The following is a 26,009-nucleotide window of genomic DNA, read 5'->3' as shown; positions in this document are numbered from 1 at the left end:
GTTCTTTGATAGTATTTTCCCCTATACTTAAGCTGAGATCTGTTGGCAAATTATTACTGCAGAAGGTGAGTCACTATGGTTCTTTGAGATATATCCCCCTCTGCATGCTCCACTACTTGAGTTCTCCCTATGACTCTGCTGTAGAGAAGGAACTAAGGGGAGGTTAGCCCTCATGGCACAATGCATATGTGGGCCCAAGGGGCAGTGTAGAGACACCTAGAGTGGAGTACCCAGCGGGACACTACTCAGACATGCCTTTACTTTCCCTAGTAGGTTCTGCTTACAAAAAAGAGCCTCCTTGAAAAAACATTGTGCTTTAGCTGGCGTAGGAGGAAGGGTCCCACCTCTAGCACACTCCTCACGCAGTGGCTTTGATGTAGGCAGGCAATGCTTGTAGAAAGCTCTGTGTCCCAGGAGGAAATATTGATGTCCAGTGTTTGCCTTGTCCATGGTATCCAGGATCCTAGCATGAACACTGTCCAGAATGGATTAGCTTTCACCACCAACATACACTTACAATCACACACAAGTGGAGTTCACCATATGATCTAGACATACTGCACCTGCCATTAATACTTCATATTGGGGTTTTTTTTTCTGATGTCTAAAATGCTGCTACAAATATACACAATTCTAGACAGCACTATTGGTTGTAGGTCTTTTCATAGAGCTCCTTTGAGTTCATTTCCTACTTCTGCTCACTAAAGCATTTGCTAATGATTTAGCTGTAATACACTACAGTTAAGTCAGAAGGAAGTGTTTTTATGTTAGAATTATAGGATGCCATAAAACTACATACTAGCCCATATTCTGTTTGCTCATCTCTGACTCACTGCATGTAAAATTGCATGTTTCTTAAGAGTAGATAAGGCTAACTTGTAGAATTACCTACATTCAGCCACCAATGGGTAATATTAAGAAGGGTTCATTACTGAGTTAAAAACATCATTAAGAACCTGTACTATGGCTAATGTACTTTAATTGTACAGGGAGCTGTACAACAGAATACTAGTAAATGCAACCATGTAAAAGTCAGTTAGTCATTTGCACATGCAATGTTAAATGACTCAATTACATTTCTTACTTTTAAAAAAGGGTTTTTAGCTTGAAGGACTAGAGGAGACTATTTAAAACCTCACAAGGTCCTGGATTTCCCCCACCCTGCTCTGGTAAAACAGGATCTCATTGCAGTCCCCTCACCCCTTATTTCTTTGTCGCACACTTCAGTCATGTTCAGACCTCCCTCTCCCCCCCCAAATCTGGCTCCCATTGTCCTGCAGTAGCCCCTCACAGGAAACAGGTGAGAAGACAGAGCTGCCCCCTCCTGCTGGGCAGAAACTTTGGTGCTGGTGGATGGGCCAACTTTAACCTGCAGGGTAGAGATGGGAAGACAGGCAGTGACAGAGAAGGGAATAGGGCTAAGGGGGGGGGAGGGGTAATGGGAAGTATGGGAAAGGGAGCTAGAAACAGGAACTGCTCTCCTCCGCTTGTCTGCTCTTTGTTTCTGGGGCTCCCCAGGCTGCTCCCTGAGTAGTTGGCAACACATTGGGAACCACCTGCCTGCTTGTACTTTAAAAAAAATAAAACAGCTCTTTCTGGCTCAATTTGTTTTATTGAACATATTAAGCTGGGTCAACGAGGTAGCCCCAGCAGTCCTCCTCGAGGTACTGCTCCCCATTCCAGGAAATTCCCCACATACAAGGTAAGCGATGATAGAGTCTGAGAGGTCTGGTCACATTGTTCTCATGTGTCCTGTCCCTCTGGTCCAGCCCGTTGTCTTCTAGCATAGTTCCAAGGTAACTCCATTCAAACCTTGGCAGTTCTTGATACACCATTCATCTCCCTCCCTCTAAATGCCTATGCAACGCATGCTTTCTTCAGTGCTTATCCTTTGTCCCAGGAAAGAAATTAACACAGTGTAACAATGCGAAAGGAAGCAGAGAAATTGAGTCACACATACCATTCATAAAAATAATACATGAACTTCCCCTCTTTTCTACATGGCATTTGAGGCATGAAAACTACAACTCCCATGAGGTACCACAACACAGGTTAATAGATTGACCTGAAACTAAACTTTTCTATTTGTCTTGACAAACTGAAATGTTCCAATTCAGGTTAACCCAGCCCAAAGCAAAACATTTCACTTTGATTTTCCCAAAAGAAAACTGAAAAAATTCAGCAAAATCTAAAGTTTCTACTGAAATATTTAAATGTTGCAAAAATAGCATTTTTTGTTGAAACAAACCATTTTGACAAAACATTCCTGACTAACTCCATTAATAAGAGTTATCAAACTAATGGATAACTGAGGCTTTCACAGGACTTTATAAAAATCCTTGCAAAGAACAATGAAGGGAAGGGAATAGAATGTGCTATCAAGTTCAAACAAAAAGCTGGATAGTCACCGCCAAAGTATCCATTTTTAAGAGAGCGGTTTTATCCTCTCCACCTTACTGAACCCCTCAATACTTAAAATACACTGAAATCTACACTAAGAACCACTTCTGTAGACAACCCTCATCTCAAAGAATCATTTTAGCATATGCAAGGTCTCTCCTAATAGGACAGCTAATAGTTGTGGATCTTGGCTGCTCACTTAAAGACAAATTTCAGTGTCCTTACTATTTTTTCTTCTAGTATTTTCAGTTCATCGATGGGCCTAATTCCATGCGTCACAGAAATCTGCTAGGAATTCCAGGCTTGATTCTGAGCTCTCTTTTATACTGGTGTAAGGCAACTGACTTTAGCAGAGGTATGCCTGAGTTACATCAGGCCTTAATATCTCCATTTTCATAGCCACAATGGTTGCAAATTCAGTAAAATCAGCTAACTGATTCTCAATCTTACATGTTTGATTTTGTTGAATAAAATTTTGACATTAAAATAGAAATTTGACTATACAACTTAAAGTAGAAAAAATATGAAAAAGGTTTGTGAAAAGGAACTTAATATCCCAAAAGTTAAATATCCACATGTATAAAACGTAAAGTCTCTTCAAGGTGTAAGCTGGTTTAAAGTATCACCCCCAAGTAACCAAAGTCATTTAATTTGTGACTACACAGTGAATTTGTAAATTCCTCTTATATACATAATCACTACTTGCTTTCCCTTGAAAGAAAGTATTTGGGATTATACAACCTGAAACTCACATGTTGCTAACGAGATTAGGCAGGGAGAAGGGTGGAAAATGAAGAATGTGGCTGACACTGGAGCATGACTAAATCCTAAAATGTTGAAAAAAATAATCTGTGAAATAATTGTACCTCTTAAAAGCAGAGAGAGAGCATATGTAATACATGGGGGAGTTTACAAGACAGTGTGAAATTCTATTGCCATTGAAGTCTATGGCAAAACTCCCATGTACTTCAGTCAAGCCAGGATTTCACCCTATTTTTAGTCTTTAAAATACTCTGCAAGACAATTTTCCTTTAACCAAATATTGATGCTTTCTTTCAATCCTACATACCCCCACTTTGTCTGCCTCATCTAGTTAGTGATTTTTGGGGCTGGGATTTTGTCTCTTACTCGGTGTTTTCTGCAAGGTATGATTCCAAATTCATTTGGGACTTCTAGGCATTACAGCAATACAATAATAAACGATTAACAGACTACCATTTACTAGTGAAAAGAGTTACATATAGGAAAGCTTCTTGCAATCATTCAGTCTACACCCATGCCAAAGCAGGTTGAATAAGGCAATAATGAAACAACTTAGATTTTACACCCAGCATTATAAAATCATAGTATCGTTGCCCTTCTCTCTCATTCCAAATAATAAAAAAAATAAATATATTGTCTTTATAGCAACTTTCTGTCTAAGCCGTGCCCCCACTCTCTAAGTAAATGTAGTAAACTCAACTCTTTCAAAAGATCTTTCAAAGGTTTGGGTGTTGAGTATTAAAGTTCTGAAGAACAGAATATTTTTAAAATTAAGCCTCTGGCACAAACACATTTTCTGGAATGCATATAGTGTTGGTTTAAAAATTAGAGAGAGTTAATCATCTTGGGTCCTATAAAAATCAACTGCCTGGACTAAGTAACTATGTTCGATAGTGTGTGCGTGAGAAAGAAATGCAGATGATCGAAAGACCAGTACTGGATATTCTTTGGTGATTGGGTTCACAGCCCTTTTACCATTAACCAAGAGTTTAAAGAAAGTTAATGTACACCTTGCCCACCTCCTTGAGCCCATTTTTCTTACAGAGGCAGTTTTCAAGCATTTCTTTAGTGGAGAGGAAGCTGTCAGTGTTCAAGACGAACTGCCTTAGAGCATTCTCGCCTGACAGGTGATTTTTTCGTTTCTCCTTGTTGATGCTGTCTAGCATGACTCCTCTGATGTCCTTAGGCTTCCCTGGCACTCCAAACATTATAAAGAGGCCCAGGCAGTCTTGTCCCACCAGCGTGCAGAACTCTTGAAGCTTCTCAAACCTGCTTTTGTTTTTGAAAGGCTGGTCTGCTAACGTGGCTTCCTTGCTGGGCCCAGTTTCATCATGGAGGAGCTCAGCCATCTGCAAAGACTGCACGGCGATCTGAAGATTGATTTGTTTGTCGGCTCCTGATAAAGTCCAGATCCAGTCGATCCCAAGCAGCAAAGACTGTTGCTTCATCATCTTGCTGGTCGTGATACGCTCCTCCACTCCTTTTTCAATACAGAAACTGATGAAGTTCACCAAAAAGATCTCATTTAAAGTATCCAGGGCTGGGCGGAATTTGCTCTGAGAATCTTCAAATCCAAGGTATTCTTTCAGCTTTTGAGATGCATGGACCACTCCTTGGCTGAACACCTCGTTTATAATGAGAATGTCAGCCTTGTTCTTCTCGTTAGGTTCCTGTGATAATTTCTGGCCCATTTTCTCTGCAAAAAAGATATTCCCACATGCAGAATGCTCTGGGGTAGCTTCTTTTTCCTCTCAATGAAAGCTGCGTGGTCACTGGGTTAAGTCATGCCTTTAAATATGCACAATGTTCACCCACTGCTTTCCAGAAAAAAGTCACACCAATAGCAGAGCTATGCTGTGCAAACGGGTCACAGTTCCGGAAAGGCAGATACACATTTTTCTGGGTGTGCTCTCATCCAGCTCAATACCAGAAACCAGCTGAACAGGTTGGGTAGCTTTCACACACAGTATCAGTTCTTCGGTGTGCGTTACTCAGACTTTACACCTTTATTGTTAATTCCAGCACTGGTTGTTTAACTTACCTTATCCTTTTCTGTTTTTAAAGCCACTACAAAGAAGCCGTTCTAGGGAGACTGGGTGGTTCATGGGAATATGGAGCCTTTCACATTGAGAACACTGGTTCAAATTCAGCTCAGAACAGCAGAGACCAAACTTCATTGCCATCTGACAGCTTTTCAGTGGGCTGTGTGAAATGAGCGGGTGGTCTTGGGTGCATTCTTAGTGGACGCTTGTCCATTTTGCAAAATTTGCTAGCAATAACTAGAACCCAGGAGAAAGGACAAGGAAAGAATCGAAGCTAAGTTATCCACTTGCCCCAGAGAAATGCCTTGCAAGTCAGGGATGGGGGCACATTGGCATGACGAAGTGGGGAAGCTTATGCTGTTCCTGTCTGCCTGTGTTGTCCTAGGCTTAGGATCATAGAAAATCAGGGTGGGAAGGGACCTCAGGAGGTCATCTAGTCCAACCCCTTGCTCAAAGCAAGACCAATCCCCAACTAAATAATCCCAGCCAGGGCTTTGTCAAGCCTGACCTTAAAAACCTTTAAGGAAGGAGATTCTACCACCTCCCTAGGTAACCCATTCCAGTGCTTCACCACCCTCCTAGTGAAGTTTTTCCTAATACCCAACCTAAACCTCCCCCACTGCAACTTGAGACCATTACTCCTTGTTCTGTCATCTGGTACCACTGAGAACAGTCTAGAGCCATCCTTTTTGGAACCCCCTTTCAGGTAGTTGAAAGCAGCTATCAAATCCCCCCTCATTCTTCTCTTCTGCAGACTAAACAGTCCCAGTTCCCTCAGCCTCTCCTCATAAGTCATGTGCTCCACCCCCCTAATCATTTTTGTTGCCCTCCACTGGACTCTTTTCAATTTTCCCACATCCTCCTTGTAGTGTGGGGCCCAAAACTGGACACAGTACTCAAGATGAGGCCTCACCAATGTCGAATAGAGGGGAATGATCACGTCCCTCGATCTGCTGGCAATGCCCCTACTTATACAACCCAAAATGCCATTAGCCTTCTTGGCAACAAGGGCACACTGTTGACTCATATCCAGCTTCTCGCCCACTATAACCCCTAGGTCCTTTTCTGCAGAACCCCAGACACTAGGGCTGTTCAATACAGCACCTTTTATGAATATATAACACAGTTAATATAAACAAGCTTTTCCAGTCTTACAAAATCCATCCCCCTCCTCTCTCTTCTTGGATTAGCTAAACATGATGGTCAGATGCATGCCATCTTCATAGCATTTGGATGGATGAACCCAGGCCAGTTTTAGTTCTGCTACTTCCAAACCTCAATTCTTCAATGAAACCACTTCCTCTGCCCAGGATCTCATCAATATTTCCAAAAATAAAATTAACACGGTCCTGTAAGAACTTTATTCCTTCTCATCTCCATCCCTCCTTTCCTAGCAGTCATTGATGTGGAGATCTCTCCTCTACTCTCTGCCTTTAATCTCTCAACCATCTCATTTTACTTCCCATCCTCGCACTCCTTGCCCTCTGACTGTTTTCCACTAGCCTACAGGTATGCTTGTGTTTCTTCCCTCAACCTAAAAAAAATCCTACGTCAAATGCACAGGCCTTACCAACTACTTATCTTTCTCCTCCCCTCTCTCTTGCACATCCTTGTGCATGTTATCTACTCTCTACTGGTTAGGTTTCTTCTCCTCTAATCTCGTCCTGAGCTACTTCAGCCCCTCTCCACTCCACAAAAACTGCACTCATGAAGGTCACTAACAACTTCTTCAGAGCTAAGATTAAGGGGCACATCTCTGTTCTTGGTCTTTTTAATCTAGCTGTAACCTTTAATATCACTGATTAATTTCTCTTCCTTTCTATGTTAGTGTTTTGAAGCTCCCAGTTTTCCTTTCATGTTGGCCAGTGCTTCAGTGACCCCCCACTCAATCTTCTCTCTCTCCTTATTTGTTGGCAGGCCTAACATTTCTTTTTGTCATCTCATCTCTCTCTTCTGTGCTTTCTCTTTATGAAAAGAAATCTGCACCCACCGATTCAACTATTCACCTCCAAGCAGATGATTCCCTAATCTTCAACTGTCCCCAGTGTCCAATCTTTTATGATTAAAAGAACTAAACTGTTTAATATGCCAATCAGTAGCAGAATCAGGGGCCTGCAGAGACTCAGAAATTACAAGAGACGTTTAAAAAGCCTGGAAATCAGTTCTTATTTGCTTGCCAACAATTTTGGGTGGCCCCTCTTCAGAGGACAGAACACAAAGCAGAGCATTTCCCTAATCTGAGGGCACGATCTTTTACTGATTTGGAAATAGAAGAGATTTTGCTTAATTTGCTTCTAAAAGCTTTGCAGTTACCCTTTGAAGTATTCCTCCCCATCTCTCAGGATCATATTCGTTTCCAGATTTGAAGAGATGTACATCTAAATTACACACAGAAAATATTTTTCCAATCACTGCAAGTTATGTGGTATCTGTCTCCCTAACTTTGTAAATGGATGGATGAATAAATACACCACCACTGGAATTCTGCTTGGCTTTTTTTTTTTTTTAAATGACAAGAACATAACAGAAAATTAGTTTGAAAAGTATTCTAAGGTCAATTGAAACTATAAAGAAGACAGACAATTGAGATATTATTTTAAAAATGCAGAAGCCCAGAAATATTTGGTATTTTCCAACAGACTTTATTTGCTTTTACACAGCAATACATATTAGTTTATGTTGCCCTCTTTACACACAAAATGTAAAATATCATAAGAAGTGTATGTTTGTTTTAACTTCCTGACTTTATTTTAGCATTTATATTACTCTCTCCATAAAATAATCAAAGTTCAGATGATAGGTAGCTTGGATAGGATGGCCTTTTTCCAACCAGTAAACTGCTGAAAAGAATGATTTTGAATAGACTTCTATTTACATTAAATTAAAAACAAATGAACATCTAAAGCTCTCAAATAGGCTTATTGATAGGGCTGGATGGGGGGAAAAAACTGCTTTCTGTGAATATTTGTTTCAATATTTATGTTTATAATCCCCTTGGGATCTCTTTCTGTGAATATTTTAACTATTGTGGTCACTTCCAAGAGAGTTTGCAAACGAGTGAATTTTAAGCAACTATTGGTTCCTAAGGGCAGGGGCCCATGTCTTCTTGTGTTTGTGCAGTGCCTAGCACAAGATCCTTGGTTGGGCACTACTTCAAAACAAATAGTAATTATACTGCAGATATTCACAGAAAAAGCAAACTTAAAATTCACTGGAGACCTTATTCCAAGTGTTACACTTAGCCAGTCATGGAACAGACACTTACCATGTGACCTACCTGTCCAATCAAAATAGCTCAGATATAAAATCATCACAAGAAATTGCTGATGAACAAGCTCTAGGCCAGTGGCTCTCAAATGGTTTTTACTGGTGATCCCTTTTTCACATAGCAAACCTCTGAGTGTGACCCCCCCCCCTTATACATTAAAAACATTTATATTTAACACCATTATAAATGCTGGAGGCAAAGCAGGGTTTGGGGTGGAGGCTGACAACTCGCGACCCCCCCCATGTAATACTTCACGACCCCCTAAGGGGTCCCGACCCCCAGTTTGAGAACCCCTGCTATTGACCAAGAATTATTTGCAGAAATTATTCCGTCAATAATTTTGAATAATGAATAAATAATTCATTATGAATTATTTGCCTTCTCTAGTTAGTCAGGAACGAATGGCAGAGTTCAATGTAATACATAATGTAATTGGTTCTATTGAATTTATTGTAGTTATAAATAAATATAAACTTAGGCTGTCCATCCTTTAAAAAAACAGATTGGTAACAGTGTATACGGTTATACTACTAAACATCAGAAAGTCTCAAATCCCTCCCAGCAACTTGTAGAAGCCCACATTAAAAATCTTGATAACGTCTCTGTTGCCTTCCCAACTTCTGTAACAATACATCAGATGTACTGAAATTACCATAAATCTAACATTGTTTAGACTGTAATAAGCAATTTGTCTAGAACAGCTCCTTCCCAATGCTTGTAACAAGAACTATGATGAAAAGCTTAATAAAACCCGTCTGTTAAAGCACACAACACGGTAAGGTAATTAATCTAGCTGTAGTTTTTCTTCACAAGTAATGAAGCATCATGCCACTGTGCTACAATACATGCAACATTCAACACCTTAACAATCATCATTTTAACAGACAAAGAGCTAGCATTTTTTGGTAAGAACTATCATGTTCTATAGAACGTCCAACAAAAGATTTTCACTGGCTAGTTAGAATTTTAGAAACCTGATTATTTCAAAGCAGAAAGGAGTTGTGCTTTACAGAGGCATAAGTATTAGGTAACGTGTTTTGGTATTGGACTTATTCTTGAGGCAAAACCCTACCTTAGGTTTAATGCTGGGAAATTATACATTTCCTATATGTTTCTCTACATAACTTTTGCAACTATACAAGCCATCCTATTGGAAACACAACACAGAAATATCCTTCTCCACACTGCGCATTCCTCAATTTCAAGATGTGAATTTTCCAGAATATTTTTAAAACCATTAAAACCTTATTTTAATGTTAATAGCTGCTGCTGGAGGAAAAAAGAAAAGTAGAGAAATTTCAGATATTACAGATTTAGAAATGTGATGCAAGCAGATCTACATTTCACAATAGCTTCATCCCAAACCTAAAAATGTTGACAACACTTAGCAAAAATTAAAAATGAAAGCAAGCAAACAGTTCAAAGGTCAGTACGACTTTTCCAGTAACCAGCTGGTTTGCAAACTGGGATCATCCCTTTAAAAAAACAATTGAACCTTTCACCACTTTATGTCACAAAATAAAATTTCTGCTTTACATGCACTTCATATAATTTTTTTTTTTATAAAACAGTATAAAAATAAGACAGCAACAGTCAAGAGTTACCTTGAGTTTTGTGTAGGGCAGTGGGACCTGGATACTAAAAGAAATAACTGGTATTTACTTTGGACATATCTATTAAAATAGGGCACCAGTGATATCTTTTTTTCAGCTGAAAGCCACACTGAGTGCGGACGCAGGTTATTTACAAGTTACATGTTTCATATTATTTTGAAACAGTACATTTCACTACATGAATAAACAAAGAGCATTATGGTAGCAAATTGTAAATGCAATACTTTGGAATATATGTCACAGGTTTGTACATTAAATATAGTTAAAACAATCATACTACCACTCACCAGTGTCTGGTTGGTTTATCTTTTATGGCAACTTTAGAATAGGCACCTTTTCTCCTTATCCACCCAAAAATATCACTTCTAACAAACAGAAGCAAGAGCAATGTAATGTACATGATCTGCTGCCCATCACATATAACGATGATGTTCCTAGCATATACGAAATTGAATTCTTTATTGGTATTCTGTCACACATTTGAATCTTCATCTGTTATACTGGCGCTAGGAGAGCAAGTAGCAAAGTCTTTAAACATTTCGTCTTCTTTTAACATGTGCTGCAAAGGAAACAAAGGAAGAATTAACACTGACTGACAAAATTAAGAACTCAGAATTGTGTAGTCTCAGGAAAATAAAATGCAATGCAACTGTAGTGAAACCTCTATGGTGAAGTCATTCGCCTCAGTCCTCTTCTGCATCCAGTCTATGCTGGGTGGAGATGACAGTAGAGAATCATTTGCAGCTCCCTGATCCTGGAGCTGTTTTGGTCCTTGGCATAATGTAGAGCAGTCCCAGGATTGCTCTACAGTATGCCTGGCTGCCTCTGCCTATAAAGGGCCATTGACCAGCCAACGATTGCCTGAGCATAGTGGCCACACCCTTCTTCCCCAGCAGGATTACCCCTACACCAGTGGTGATGCAGCAGTCAGCTACTGGAGGCTCTACACACACAGCTACTGGAGGCTCCTCCCCACCAGGGAACCTTCAGCTATGGTATCTGGCTGTTGTTTAGCCCCTTGGCAGTGTGGTGCAAAATGACCAGATTTGGGTTCAGGTTGGAGCCCATGATTTTACAGAAAACCAACCGAAACCAAACCACGCATGGGAGATTCTTTGTGGAGGTTCACTATAACTAAGGCTACGATTTAGTCACGGAGGTCACAGCAGTCATGGATTTCGTGACTTTACCGGACCTCCGTGACTTCTTCGGCTTCAGCTGTCAGCGGATGAAGCCGGGGCTGGAGGTGGGACCTCTCGCGGCTTCCCAGGGCCGTGTGTCCCTCTCCCTTCCCCCTGTGGCCAGGCTGTGCAGCTGTGGCTGGGGTTGGAGCCAGGACTCTGTGCCCCTGCCCTGCAGCCAGCTCTGGAGTGGAGGCTGCGTGCCCCGCCCGAGGCTGCGCACCCCTGCTGTGGCTGCCAGAGCTGGGCCTGTGTCCCCCCTCCCATGGCAGGGGGGCTCAGCCTGTCAGTCCCTCCACCATGGGACTCCAGCTGTCATTCTTCCGCCCCTACTTAGCCCTGACCCCACCTCCCCCAGTTATTTTTAGTAAAGTCGCAGACAGGTCACAGCTCCTGTGAATTTTTGTTTATTGCCCATGACCTGTGCATGACTTTTACTAAAAATAACCATGACAAAATCTTAGCTTTAAATATAAGCAGAACTCCGATTTGCACAATAATTCTAGACTTTCAGTCTACTTAAGGCTAGATGGAGTTTCACAATATAAAAACTAACTTTCACCAAGTTCTGCAATAGACTGAAACCTGCCCAAAGCAACCACCCAGGGACTGAAAAAAAAATCAGCTCCCGAACACAGATGATCTGCTAAGAAGAGTGAAGCAGAGTTGTGCTTGGCAATACTTCGGGACATTTCTTAGTACAGGAGGTTGTCTAAGGTTTTGGGCCGTATTCAAAACATGGACGCTTTAGTTCTACTGGCAGTATCTTAAGGCTTACTGTCAAGTTGTTGATGCCTTCAGAGAATGCTCCTATTTGCCTCACTGTCCCTTCTGAATCTTCCATCTACAAGAAACAGGTCACAGGGAAAAAAATAATTTATACTCATCTGTGGTGGTGATTCAGTAAGTGCATTAAACAACAAACATTCTACATTATGCCAATTGTGGGGGAGTAAGTTTTGGCATTGTGGAAAAGCTTACTTGTGCCAAATTAAGGTCCAAATTCTGTGCATAAGTAGTTCCTTTGGACTTGTGTCAGGAAGCATATTTTTTGGCAGTATCATGGTGTTCCATGACTGCTGGTGACAAGGAGTTAAACAAGCCTAGGTAAACAACACTGGGTATTGCCACTCAAACCCAACAGCGCCATCGCCAAATGTAAACAGCAAAAGCTGGTTCACCTGCTCCAGTCTATCCAAATCGTCATCGTCATACACTCGGATATCCAAGCCAGCCTTAAATCCTTTCTTAGATCCACTTCCAGATGCCTGTCCCAGTTCCATCGGGCACACATACTCTTCCACATCATCCTGCTTCTTCTTCCTCAGACTTCCAAAATTGCTGAAGGCAAGCTTTTTTGGCTTAAAAAGTTGGAAAAAACTGTCATAAAATCAGGAACTCGGTAATTTACTCAGCCTGGATTTAATTAAGCTTTTATTCTTCCATCAGATATTTAACTGCAAGCAAATAATAGAGGCTCAGATCCTAAACACGTTAGCCTGAATATTTCAAATTTCACTACAACCAAAACCAGGAAGAAACAGGTCCTCATTCTTCTTATTATTTGTGTAACAGTAGCACCTGGAGGGTCCCATTGCGTTAAATACTGAATACACACAGACTGTCTCTATCCCAAACAGCCTACAAATATAAAGGGACAGGGCATAAGGCAGAAGAAAGGAAGCGTTATCTTCATTTACCACTGGGAAACTAAAGCACAGAGACATCACACAAGGTCACACACAAAGCCTGTGGCAGAGCCAGGAACTGATTCTAGATCTCTAGGGCTCTACCAAATTCACAGTCCATTTTGGTCAATTTCACAGCCATAGGATCTTAAAATTTCATGGTTTCAGATATTTAAATCTGAAATTTCATGGTGGTGTAACTGTAGGGGTCCTGACCAAAAGGTGATGGGGGAGGGGAATGGTGTCACAAGGTTATTTTTGGGGGGTGGGTGGGGGGAGCGTGATAGTGACATCCTTACTCCTGCGCTGCTGGTGGTGGTGGTGCTGCTGCCTTCAGAGCTGGGCAGGTGGAAAGCGATGGCTGCTGACCAGGAGCCCAGCTCTGAATGCAGCGCTGCCACCAGCAACAGCGCAGAAGTAAGGATGGCATGGTATGGTATTGCCACCCCAGGGTGACCAGACAGCAAGTGTGAAAAATCGGGATAGGGCGTTGGGGGTAATAGGAGCCTATATAAGAAAAAGACCCCAAAATCGGGACTGTCCCTATAAAATCAGGACATCTGGTCACCCTATGCCACCCTTACTTCTGTGCTGCTGTTGGTAGGGTGCTGGCTTCAAAGCTGGGCACCCGGCCAACAGCTGCCATTCTCTGTACACCCAGCTCTGAAGGCAGCACAGAAGTAAAGGGGGTAATAGCACGATCCCCCTAAAATAACCTTGCGATTCCCTGTGACCACCTTTTGGGGCGGGACCTCCAGTTTGAGAAACGCTGGTCTGCTTGGTGAAATCTGTATAGTATAGGGTAACTACACAAAAGATCAAATTTCACAGGAGAGACCAGATATCAGTCAGGGATGCGTTTTTCACAGCTGTGAATTTGGTAGGGTCCTACAGATCTCCTCACTCAGTCTACCATCTTCACCACTGATCATCCTCCCACTCTAAAAAGCACTTGGATTGAGCAGGAACTTGAATCTTGGGCTGTCAGATTAAAAGTGTGATGGCTCTACTAACTGAGTTAGCTTTCCTCCCTTCTGCCCCACAGAGCGTCAGTGAACAGCACCCTGAATGCTTGTAAAACCACCACATGTCTGGCAAAGGGGCAATTTAACTGCTGCTTTTTTTTTTTATAAATTAATGGAGATATCCCATATCTCCTAGAACTGGACGGGACCTTGAAAGGTCATTGAGTCCAGCCCCCTGCCTTCACTAGCAGGATCAAGTACTGATTTTACCCCAGATCCCTAAGTGGCCCCCTCAAGGATTGAACTCCCAACCCTGGGTTTAGCAGGCCAATGCTCAAACCACTGAGCTATCCCTCCCCCACAAACACTGGACAGTAAGAAGCATTGACCTACCTTCACTTTGGCAGTAGCAGTTAAAAGGACATAGTCTGGAGATTCCATGGCTTCACGCTTTTGATGTTGGGCATTCTGACCAACCAGTAAATTGAAATGGGTTGCCAAATGGCGTCTCAGCAGTGTCTTGTTTGGTGGGATGTTCAGCAATTGCGCCATGGTTTCCACATTAAAACGAGGTTCCAAGACCTATGAAACAAACCACAGAAAGTCAAACTGAAATCAAATCAATACCCTTGGATTAGGTCTTGAGGATGCCAGCAGCCATGCCAGACTTTATGGGCATTTTTTGGGTTGCATAGGCCATTTTTAGGGGAAATGCACTATAAAAGAGAAGAAAAGAGTTAGACTCATAGACTTTAAGGTCAGAAGGGACCATCATGATCATCTAGTCTGACCTCCTGCACAATGCAGGCCACAGAACCTCACTCACTTACTCCAGTTAACTAACATCTGTTGGGTTTAGAAAGGCTTATTCCTGTGGTTTTGCAGAGTTCTCAGTGGTAATAAACCAGTAAACAAGGGAAAGTAAGACGGACCCCACCCTTGTGTTTAAAATATGCCTTCATTTATGGTAAAATATCTTTCCCACCACCCTCTTTCTTTCTTTCTTTCTTTTTTTTAAAATGTTACTCTGATTGGACAAATGGCGAGAAAGGGCGCTTGAGAGATCCTGTCATAAACTGATAATGGTATGATAGTGTGTAATTTTCATCTCTGTTTTAATATCGGAAACTTTATTTAAGCTTAACGACAATGATAATGGAAAGTGAATAGGCATACAGTGAAAGTGTTCTGTGTGGTGTGTTTCTCAAACAGCACAGTAATGTTCTATCAGTTTCTGTACAAGAATCTGATCTACCACCCTAGTTACTTAGATGGTGCTCTTGATTGTGGTATCTGAGCCAACAGAGATTAATATCACTATATGAAGAAGATTTCTACTAATGATAGTGCCTGAAATCCAGAACGATCCCGAAGTAGTTTACAAATTGATGCACAAACTATACACAGGAATCAAAATACTCGCCCATTACAGAAGCACATCTAACTGTTTACCAGCACACAACACTATAAAACAGTTTAGGGCAAGGAGTAGAGAATGCCTTATCTGAAAAAGAATGCAGGGGAAAATTTAGATGTACAGAAACTTTGTTACCTAAATGGCCAGCACATCAGTGTTTATAAAGGTTCCTAACAACAAGAAGCTTACTAAAGATGACTGCCCATTTGGACAGACTGAAGTAAAGAGAGACACTGCTAACAAGGCAACATGTAGTTACACTTGATTTTAGCCATATATAGTATTAAAATATTATCTGGACTCTCTTATAAGTGAAACACTAAACCCTTACCATAAGTCCACCATGCACACCACTCCCTCTCAAATTAGGTGCATATTCTGCTAGGTCAACTGAGCGTAACCACTCCATTACACGGTGATTAGTCCACTGAGTAACCTCTGATGGGGTGATGTTGTTCTGTAAATGGGAATAGTTACAGTCATGAAGATTTCTTAGTTCCAACTTTAATTCAATTCCTTCTCTGCCCTTCACTTTAACCAACCTTCCACTCTCAAATGCATAACACTTTACTTTTTTATTGGTACCTTGTGGCATTTTATACTATCAGACTGGAGATGACCTAGACCAAAATCCCAGAAAACCCATGCCCCTCCCCCAAATATTGGGAAATTTCAAATCAGATCTAAATTTTATGGGTCCAGCCCATGTTTTCATAAGAGATGCTGGGCACCCTAGTGCCTGACAAGTTGAAGAGATTTTCTTCTTCATGCTCCTCGGCTGCTGTTTCTTGTTCAGCATCCTCACCCTCGAGTCTGGTATTTCAAGATCATTTATTAATGTGTGTTGAACAGGCTGGTGGTACTGGTGTTGGAGGGTGGAATAAAGAAAGCTACCTCATGCTCCTGTGAACATTATGAGAACTTGTCGGAAGCTTTTAGACAAGGTGTTGTGATTTGAAACGGTTCATTGTAACCAGGACACCAATTCAGAACTTGGAATTTGTATATATCTGCAAGATTTCTGAAGAAATATTGATCTGATCCATGCATATGCAGCTGATTGGTTATCGTGGTTGGAGGTCAACATTCTAACTCCCCCACCCCAATCTCTCATGCAGCGAGTGCGGTAAAATTACGTGAGCTGCGTCCATGAATGCAAAAAGCCTGATTCTGCTGTCACTTACACCAGTTTTACACCACTGTTAACTTCAGTGGAGTGACTTCAATTTATACCAGTATATGGAAGAATCCATTATCCCCAAAGAACTGCTATACTGGGCACCCCTTAGAGAAAAATGTGATGCATCTTGAACCACAGCTCTGGTGGCCTTATCTTAGTTTCATAATTCCCTCTCGAGAGCAAGCTGCCTGTAAGACAAACACAGCTACAGCAGTAGCCCAAGATAATATTTGATTATAAGGTTCAACCCATTTTAGAAGGTAAATATTAAAAAAACGACAGATTTAATAAAAACTTAACAAGGCTTTACCGGGAGCTGTGCACCTAATTCAAGATAATTAATAGATTCCACTTCCATCCTTAAAATAGCACAACACAGAATATATTCCAGAAACAGTCAGTCATTAATTAAAGAGAGAGAGGGGAGATTTTACACGAGGAACTGACTCAACAGGCTGGGGTAAAGGGAAGCAAAGGGGTCAGAGTCCCAGATAGGTAAAGCCCAACATGAAAGTTGAAGGAAGGGAAAAAGTAAGGGACGGGCAGCAGTCAAGAGTGGGGGTGGGTAGAGCAAGAATCACTTGTAAGGAAAACCAGTGGATTATACTCTCCATGATTTAGCCTTCACTTAAAACTTGTTACCTCATCAGATGGCCTCCTGCGCAGACAGTTGGGTTCAAAGTTATTTATTCTCAGGACCTGGATGGCTCTTTTAATGCTAAGATGGTGAAGGACACTAACAACTTTCAGGGACAGCAAGTCATCCTGTGAAAAATTAAAAAGGGGTGAAAACACACACACACACACACACATTTATTTTTGGAATCTATAACAACGTATGCCCTGAAAAGATAGATGTAGGTGTCTGCCTACAGTGCCACATCTAAGAAATGCTAGGATAGCCCCTCCTTAGGGTAATTTTTAAGGATAAAAAAAATATATATATTTGCCTGCCTCCTCCTAGATTTCCCAGAAGTCTTTCTACCAGCTGTTGTGTAAATTCCTTCATGCACAGAAGTTAGTGGAAAGGATTCTGCGGAATGATTAGGAGAGAGAGTGCCATAACCTGTCATCACCAATGCAACCAGCAACATAACTTTCTGAACACAGAATATCAAGCTCATTTTAAAATTTTAATCCAACCTAGACACAAGCTTTCACATGAAAAAAAAAATTTTTTTTTAAAACAATCCAGCCACAGTGCTTATATGAAAAAGTGAGCGTCCCCATGAAAAGAGAGGCAGCTCCTATAGTAAAACAAAGAAATAGTCATGCTGGCCTCAAACCTACTGTAGCTGATAAATGTTTTTCAGGGGCTTTTGATCAGGAACTGGATGGTCAGGTGACTGACAAGACGAGCTGACCACTAGCTCACTAGAGAGGAAAGGTGCTACTCTATAAAGGCTGTTGAGGGGTGTATGTGAAATGGTTTGGTGGCTGTAGGCATCCACAAAGTGAGTTGAACGAAATCATGAAAACCACCTGTGACAGGTGCATAAACCCCGCACTGACAGGGCTTGGGCAGCTCTGGGTGCTAAAGTAGCCCTGCCCCTGTCAATTCTGCATGGTAGGGAGGAAGGCTTTAAAAAGGGGGAAGCTGCAGTCAGCAAGGGGGAACCCTGAGAAGGGAGCAACTAGAGAGCTCTTGGAACAGCCAGAGGAACCCTCACACCAGACGCCTCCCAGCTGTGCGAGGAGTCCGGCAAACCCGACAAGGAGGGGCTGACTCAGCTACACAGCCACAAGAACTCCAGTAAAGCTGCTACCCAGGCACCCCCAACACAAGGTGATGCCGCTGACCTTTTTCGCCTTGTTATTGACCCCAAGAGGAGATTGGTTTGTGCTGACCGGAACCAATGCCTTTCCCCCCAGCCAGAAGTAAAGTAAGCAGGCCCACAAGGGCGGGGCCACTACCAGGGCTATGGGTATGTCTACATGGGGATAAACAACCCGTGGCTGGCCTGGTCAGCTGCTGACTTGGGCTTGTGGGGCTGAGAAACGGTTGCGTAGACATTCAGGCTGAGGGGACCCTGCGAGGGTGGAAGGTCCCAAAACTCAAGCTCCAGCCCAAGCCCGAATGTCTATGGAGCAATTTTTAGCCCACAGCCCAAATCAGCTGACCTAGGCCAGCTGCGGCTTTACTATGGGGCTTTTATGCCATGTAGATGTACCCTAAGAGACTGGGGACTGTACTAGGCCAACCCTGTGGTGGAAACTGGGCGTGGTGAGGGGCCCCGCCCCACCAGGGAAGTGCCCTAGAGACTCTTTTTACACTACCATCAAAAGTGACATCCTATTATCAGTCTCACAGAGACGCGAAGGACTGACTGGGATGAGGCTGAGTTACAGCTACAATCTCACCTCCAGGTCAGGGCTGAGGCACATGCTCACTATTTGGGGAGGAAACAGAAGATTTCATTCTTCAGGACTATCAGCTTGGCACCTTTCACATGTGCTCTGAATTCACACTTCGTAAAATGGCTTTGTGGGGGCAACTCATCAGAAAGGTGAAGGAAAAAATGACAGCAGCTCATGTCCTTTCAAATACAACACAGTCCTTCCTGCATGTGATCAGTTGCACAGTTGGAAGAAAGTTGTGCTGTCTCTTCATTATGGATTTGATATACACTTTAATTGCAATGACAAATAAACTAAAGTTTGAAAGTCACTCTGCAACTACAATAGCAGACTACATGCACTGACATTGCTTTGACTCTATGCAGCTTCCCCTCACATCATCTCAAATTCAGTATTTTTTCAAACCTAGCTACAGCTAAAACTTTTTATTACTACTTCCAGAGCAAAGAAATGATACATTTTCATTTGCCCAAGTACATATCGAACATGTCCACCTTCTGAATCATTTGGTGCATAGGGATACACTCAGAATTTTAAATCCTGTTTATTTTTCAGGTGTAGAGATGTTTGTGGCGATTATTCAGTGGCAGATCCAGATTTACCTATAAATTTGCAATCTATTCAGTGTGAAAGATCACACTTTTCTACATCTGTTTTCACTTCAGCATCTAACCTCAGAAGTTTCACACATCAGGAAAAGAGACCTTTACATTTGCATGCCACATTTCAATCCGACAGATCCTAAATTACATTACAAATATTATAAAATATTAAATGCAAAAGTTACATTATCGTAATATTTTTGCATTATTGCACAGTTAAGAACTCAAAATCTGGAGATGTCTAAGTTAAATCTGCACATTCATCCAGAACTGTGCCATGAAGCAATGCTTATTTAGTTTAAGTCTCAAAGTCTAATTCATTGGTGGCGTAAGTAGACGCAACTCTACTGCCTTCAATGGATTTAGACATACCTATGTGAGAGGGAATCTGGCTTCCCATCTTTTAGTGCTATTTATATCAAACTAATACTACAATTCAGCTTGTGCTCTAACTTCCATTCTAACCACCTATATGTTCAGGGAACTATAATAAGAAAATTCCATGGAAAATCCAGTAGTTCACTTCCCAGAGGTTTATCCATATATTTTCTTTAGTTTCACTCTATAGGGTTTTCTACAAAACCTATTTAGACCCTGAAAAAATGTTGCTTTGATTTGCAGGTTCAAATTAGTCCAAAAAGCAACATGAAACTTAATTAAAATTGCTTAGCTTCACCTGGTTTCATGTCAAAGTCATACAAAACGAAGATATTTACATGGTTTAAAATATAAAACCCCCAAATCTGGTCAGGTTAATTCAGGCTCACTCACGTGTTTTACCAGCTTTAGTGAATTTTATCATGAATGTCGTCTGAATTTTGAGTTTGAATTTTTGGTTTGCATTTGAACCATGTGAGTTCCATATGGTTTCATTTCAACTTTGCAGACATCTCTATTTCCAGTTAATGATTTAGGGTAAACTTAGTTATTACAATTCATTAGGTCACTGAGCATGGTTAGGATTTTGTCTAAAAACATAGTAATGGATCTAAAATTAAAGGGGGAAGTGCCACAGAAAAAGCAACTATTAGGAAGGTACAGTTCCTGCTACAAACCTCTTTCTCTTTACATGTAAATTATACTAGTTTTAAATGCCAAATGGTGCAGATTATACTTCTTTACAATCAGCTGCAGCCCCTATGTAATTTATACCACTGTTTAAGTCACCACTGAATTGACCACAGCCTTCCACAGGCCTGCTGACCCTACGCTTTCAACAGAGGCTTAAATAGCAGGAGCAAATCTGGTCTTAAACACACATACCCTATTTTTATATTAATGTCCCAAACACACACAAAAAATTGGGAAGTAAATTCAGAAAAACATGCTATGTAAGCAACAGAATACTTTGCATATTTTTTTCAAAATTTGTCATGAGGCTTCAGTCAACTAACTCACACTGAGTAAAATTTTCCCCCAAATTTACATTGGCACAGAGTTCTAAAGGTATTTAGGCACCTAAAGATGCAGATAAATGCCTAGTGGGATTGAAAAAAGCACGTATATGAGTAAGGGTGCAAAGCCCTTATTGATTTCAATGGGGAATTTGGCACCTAACCTGCTTCACTGCTTTTGAAAATCCCACTAGGTACCTCTCTGCATCTTTAGGTGCTTTAATACCTCCGTAAATCTAGCCATACCTCATTTCCCCCTTGACTTACATGCACTTAAGGGCTTATGTGGGGCATAGACATTGTGCTGAACCTCTGCACAGGAGTGAATTTCATTGCATGCATGTCTTTTTCCTCTGCAATGGTTCATATGAATTTGAAAAAGCAAACCCAGCAGTATTTACAATCACCATTATTTATCAGCGTCCAAAACGGAACATGCTGAGCACTCTAAGTAAGTTAATAAAGGAAGATCTTAGCCTTCTCCCCTGTGCTAGTGTATAGAATGCACAAAGTACATACAACCAATATCTTGGCATGAGATGGTTACATTTAGCATGTTCATGGCACAGGATATTAGTAAACACTTTTGTGACCAATTTTTTTTTAAAAGATCATATTGTATATGACCCTCAGTTTCCATTCAAATCTGTAGGAAAGAACAGAACCTTGCCTCTCAGTTGCATTATGTCTTATCTGCCTTCAAACAAAACACTCTGGGCCAATTTCATCCATGGTGTTTTAAGGTGCTGGAACTAGGTTAGAAGTTGGTGTGACATATTTAAAAAATACCACCTAATTGTATTAAGCTTAGTCTTAATTATTTAGAATAAATTTTAAAGAAAAATCCTGATTGAAAGATTAAAGGAACTTGCTCTAATTTTCCTACCCTAGTCACCCAAATGAACAGTAACAATATATTGAACATTTAATATTAAACTTCTTAGAGAGAAGAATTAAGTCCATCTACTTGAATTAGTTAATATGAATTTGAACAAAGGCCCAATTTTCAGTAGGTAGATGGATGCTGTGACTATAAAATTTACACACACCAATTGTGTCTACAAGTACTGCACTTGCATTTGAAAATCATCCAATTTTGCCTGCAAATTAAATAGGCATAGGGTTACCTCATTTTCACATACACATTTATACACAATTCTCAAATGTTCAGGCACAATGGAGATATGTGGCTATATTTTGCAAGTATACCTTACAATACTATCTTCGAAAACTTGGTCCTTAAAATGTTCCATATTAGCGACAACTTGTGAAACAGTCACATAGGTAGTATTATTGGGGTTTATATCCTCTGTAGGATGTAGCTAGTAGAAGGCGGCATACCACTGAATACACTTGACAATGTCTGACATTGCATTACACATTAGGGGCACACAACATTGGGGAGGAGACACACAGACAATTACAGTATACTATTGTATAAATATTTGATTTTAAAACTCATTGCAAACTGTGGGAAATTTCTGACAAGCTGACCTCTGGTAATCACTATTCTGCTATCATCCAGCAAATCTGCAGAACGGATTTTTGGAAAATTCAACAATTTTAAAATTACCTGCAGAAAATCTGACAAGACCAAATAAGCTGCTTTTCTGTTGAACAATTTTATTAAGATATATAGATAGATTTTCCATTCTCTGTTTTGTAAAAGCAGATGAGGTTAATCTTCTAAGTCTGTTAATTTATGTGAACTATAGTTATCTTCCATATAATAGATCTATTCACTCTGGCTAAAATTCACCCATGCACAGAGGGCGAGTGCAAGACTTATCATTTAAGTCCCATCTTAAGCCCTCACAATTGGGCCTAAGTCATGCATAGGTATTCTGCTGATCTGCACATGGATGAATTTTACTCTCTATGTAGTTATGACATAAGCGATAAATAATAAGGAAAACAAGTCTACTGATTGCCATTTTCTGAGTGTGTGATAAAATAAACTTTAATTGGGTAATACTTTTGGAATCACCATGATATATAGCAGGAAAAGCAAGTTTCTTTAGATTAGCGAGGCTCCAATTTACCACCTAGAATCATGTCACTCTGCATTAAAAAAAAAAAAAAAAAAAAAAAAAAACAACTAACAAAAATAACCAAAACCAAGAACACAAAATATGCCAGAAAATAACGTGGCATTTACTTACAACGCTCATGTAATGGAGCATTCGACCATCCACCCTTCCTTCATCAAATTGAGTCTTATACTGGGGAAGTCCAATATCATCCAACCACCCTAAGAAAAACACATATTACTAACTCAAAACACCTTTACACGAAGGGCAGTTATGTATCTAGCTGGCACTCTCCATGTTATCATTACTCGCGGGTATTCATGGATACTCAAATTATCCAGGATCCTTAACCCCCTGCCCCTATCTTAGGGTATTTCTATACTGCATTCTCCTTACAGCAGCATGTAGAGTACATATGCAGCAGGTCCCCCTAGCATCGGGACAGCTGTGCGGACAGTAAAACACTGCTTAGGTGAGCAAAGACATGCCTGAACACTTAGGGTATGTACCCTATGCAGCTCTCTACATGCCCAAGCAGTGCCTCCCCTGTTCATACTGCTACTGTTAGCGGTGAAGTGTCCCACTGCCAGAGTCTTTCCCCACCTCAGGGAAAGGCTTCTGTAGCAGATAAAGACTCCGGCATTGGGGAGAGGGTCCAGCAGTGCCCACTGCAGGGAGCTGCCAGAGCCTCTCTCCGCCACAGTGAAAGATTCTGGCACAGGAGAAGGCTCCAGCAGCTCCCAGCGGCCTCCCCCTTGACAGAGCCTTATACTGCTATGTTTAGCTACAAACTGCAGTGTGGATGCAGCCTGATGTTCACTGCTGTGTGTAGCTACACACACCCTACATGCTGCTGCCAGCAGTGTGCCCTGTAAACACACTTTTAGAAAGCACAGATGCAATTACTTTAAAGTGCAACGAATCTTACTGGTAACCCAGTTGTAATCCAGTTTTCCATGATTGTTTTCTTCTTCTGACCCCAGTGCCTGAAGAGCGAGCTGAAGTTTCTTCCGATGCAGAGGATGCTTTATTCCAAGTTCCTGTGAAGACACAGAAACCGAAGCACTTAATTTCTAGCTCAGCAGCATATGGATGATATGTGATTTACACAGAATCAAAATGTAAAAAATAACCAAAATCCATTTTACCCAACCCACAAACTAACACAAACTCCAACATGACAGGCCAAATTTTGCCCTTAGACACACGCAGCAACTGCTGTTGAAATTAACAAGTATTGTGCACATGTATCAGAGGACAGATCTGGTCAGGTGCCTAAATTTAGAGATCTAAATTCACAGGGAAGCACCGACCTGAGCACAGCTTGATATTTGTTGAGCACCCACCACACCCTAGGATGTCAATGGGACTGCAACTGGTCAGCACTTCTGAAAATCAGGCCACTTACTTACATACCTAATGCATTTAGATGCCTCATCCCTTTGGTGGTTGTTAGCCCCAATATTCTTATGTGGAGCAAAAATAGCCGGCTCACTAAACGGTGATGGTAGTCGGCATAATATTTTAAGGGATAATATACTTATCTACCTACCTCAGAGTGAGGCAGGCAAGGTTGCAAAGTTTAGTTAGTTATTAGCTATAAAGCACTTTGAAAACATGAAGTGCTATATAAACGTTAAAGAATAAGTGGCCTGATAAGATAGTCCTCCCCAATACTGTTGCAAGTGCAGCTGTTCCAGGAACTCTTCAAAGACAGTTTTTTGTTTTTTTAACTAAATACCTGATATCAAATGGAAACATTGGAGTATCGGTAGGCGAAACGGCCATTATGGCCACACCTATTTTTAATTTAAAAATGTTTTCAGATGTTGCATGATATCGTATAACAACAGCTGTGAATAGCAGCTTTGAACTAACCCGGGACTACTTAAGGAAGTGGATGCCTTATTGGTTTACAACAGTAAAAGAAGCTAAACATTCAGTACAGCCAGACTTGTGACTGAAGTAAACGATAATTAATGCTGTGGACCCAAAGCAGGAAAAGAATTAACTTTCCCAACCTGAATGTAATTGAAAAACTGTGGCATGGACAATTTAATTGAAAAGTTACATGAATTGAGGGCCTGATTCTCCAGTGCCTTGCACCTTGTGCTGTCATTTATAACTGTACAAAGTGGATGGAGCATAAAACCAAATCAGAATAGTAGCCTTTTACACTCATCTTGCACAGGGGTAAATAAAGGCATAAGGTGCAAAGAAGTGGAGAATCAGAACCATAAGCCAGTGGTATTGCAACAAGTGATTTCCTTATTTGAACATATGTATTTTTAAATGTAATGATTGGAAGAGTTAGTTGATGCACCAACATTTATTGCAGTTAAATCATACATTTAATTACGAACATTAAAATTCATACTAAAGTTAGACACAAAACAATTTTTTTTTGCATTACTAAAGACAAATGTATTTTAAAGATTCACTTGCTGGGCTCTTCGATTTTAATTGCATCTCATAGCCCTGACTTACACACACACAAAATGTAAACCGATGCTTAACAATTAACCCAATATAAATATTTTCCTAACATGTCTTACCTTTTCCAGATCCTGCTGAGAAGCTTGCAAGAGAGTCTGCCCAGACAGTATCCAGTGTTTGCCATGATTCATGTATGAACCTAACCCCTGGCCCTGGAGCCAGTTGCAAACTTGCTCCTTTGTCCATTTAGCAAATGGCATATCCAGGTCACTAAAGCAGAAGAAATATTTTTTAAAAAAATTACAAATTCATAGGTGTTTTTCAGAGCTGAGACAATGTACAGGAAGAGATGTGTGCCTGTATTATTTAGACTGTAAGCTACTTGGGAAAAGATATGTCTATTGCTCTGTGTTTGTACAATACCTAGCAAAATGGGACCTTGATCTCAGTTGTTGAGTCCGAGACACTAGCATAATAAACATGACGATGACAGTTATTAGTCATCATCATCATAATCTGTGTGTTCCAGGATGGCTTTAAAACTTTAAAATGCGACTGAAATACTTTACTTAAGATACTCCAGTAACCTACATTATAATGAAGGGAACTTTATCAGCTTATGGGATGACCGAGGCCTTGATCCTGCCTGAAATCGATGTGGTGGACTGACACC

The 26,009-nt window shown here is 40.9% G+C and overlaps 2 protein-coding genes across 12 annotated transcripts in view; both read right to left on the bottom strand.

Moving 5' to 3' along the window:
* Window positions 1–1,598: 1,598 nt before the first annotated feature.
* On the bottom strand, window positions 1,599–5,440 carry REP15 (RAB15 effector protein). The gene has a single exon (XM_054037462.1). The coding sequence runs from the start codon at window positions 4,851–4,853 to the stop codon at window positions 4,152–4,154; it is 702 nt and encodes a 233-aa protein (XP_053893437.1). The 5' UTR covers window positions 4,854–5,440; the 3' UTR covers window positions 1,599–4,151.
* A 2,383-nt stretch (window positions 5,441–7,823) lies between these two features.
* The window catches only part of PPFIBP1 (PPFIA binding protein 1), a 172,717-nt gene continuing 154,531 nt past the window's right edge, over window positions 7,824–26,009 (bottom strand). For all 11 annotated transcript variants that reach the window (XM_054037371.1, XM_054037361.1, XM_054037379.1 and 8 more), the window contains 9 exons: window positions 25,456–25,606; window positions 23,829–23,940; window positions 23,033–23,121; window positions 17,159–17,281; window positions 15,668–15,793; window positions 14,313–14,501; window positions 12,448–12,627; window positions 12,045–12,110; window positions 7,824–10,644 (listed from right to left, as the gene is read on the bottom strand). In XM_054037371.1, the coding sequence (XP_053893346.1) occupies window positions 10,558–10,644; window positions 12,045–12,110; window positions 12,448–12,627; window positions 14,313–14,501; window positions 15,668–15,793; window positions 17,159–17,281; window positions 23,033–23,121; window positions 23,829–23,940; window positions 25,456–25,606 (1,123 nt within the window). In that variant the 3' untranslated portion in view covers window positions 7,824–10,557. The remainder of the gene's footprint in view (window positions 10,645–12,044; window positions 12,111–12,447; window positions 12,628–14,312; window positions 14,502–15,667; window positions 15,794–17,158; window positions 17,282–23,032; window positions 23,122–23,828; window positions 23,941–25,455; window positions 25,607–26,009) is intronic.

This window comes from Malaclemys terrapin, chromosome 1 (genome assembly GCF_027887155.1).
Source record: "Malaclemys terrapin pileata isolate rMalTer1 chromosome 1, rMalTer1.hap1, whole genome shotgun sequence".
Classification (NCBI taxonomy): Eukaryota; Metazoa; Chordata; order Testudines; family Emydidae; genus Malaclemys; species Malaclemys terrapin.
Note: the sequence above shows the minus strand (reverse complement) of the source record. Positions and strands in the feature narration are given on the sequence as shown.

Coding starts and splice junctions, on each gene's coding strand:
- REP15 (XM_054037462.1), bottom strand. CDS start 4,853: ATGGGCCAGAAATTATCACAGGAACCTAACGAGAAGAACAAGGCTGAC.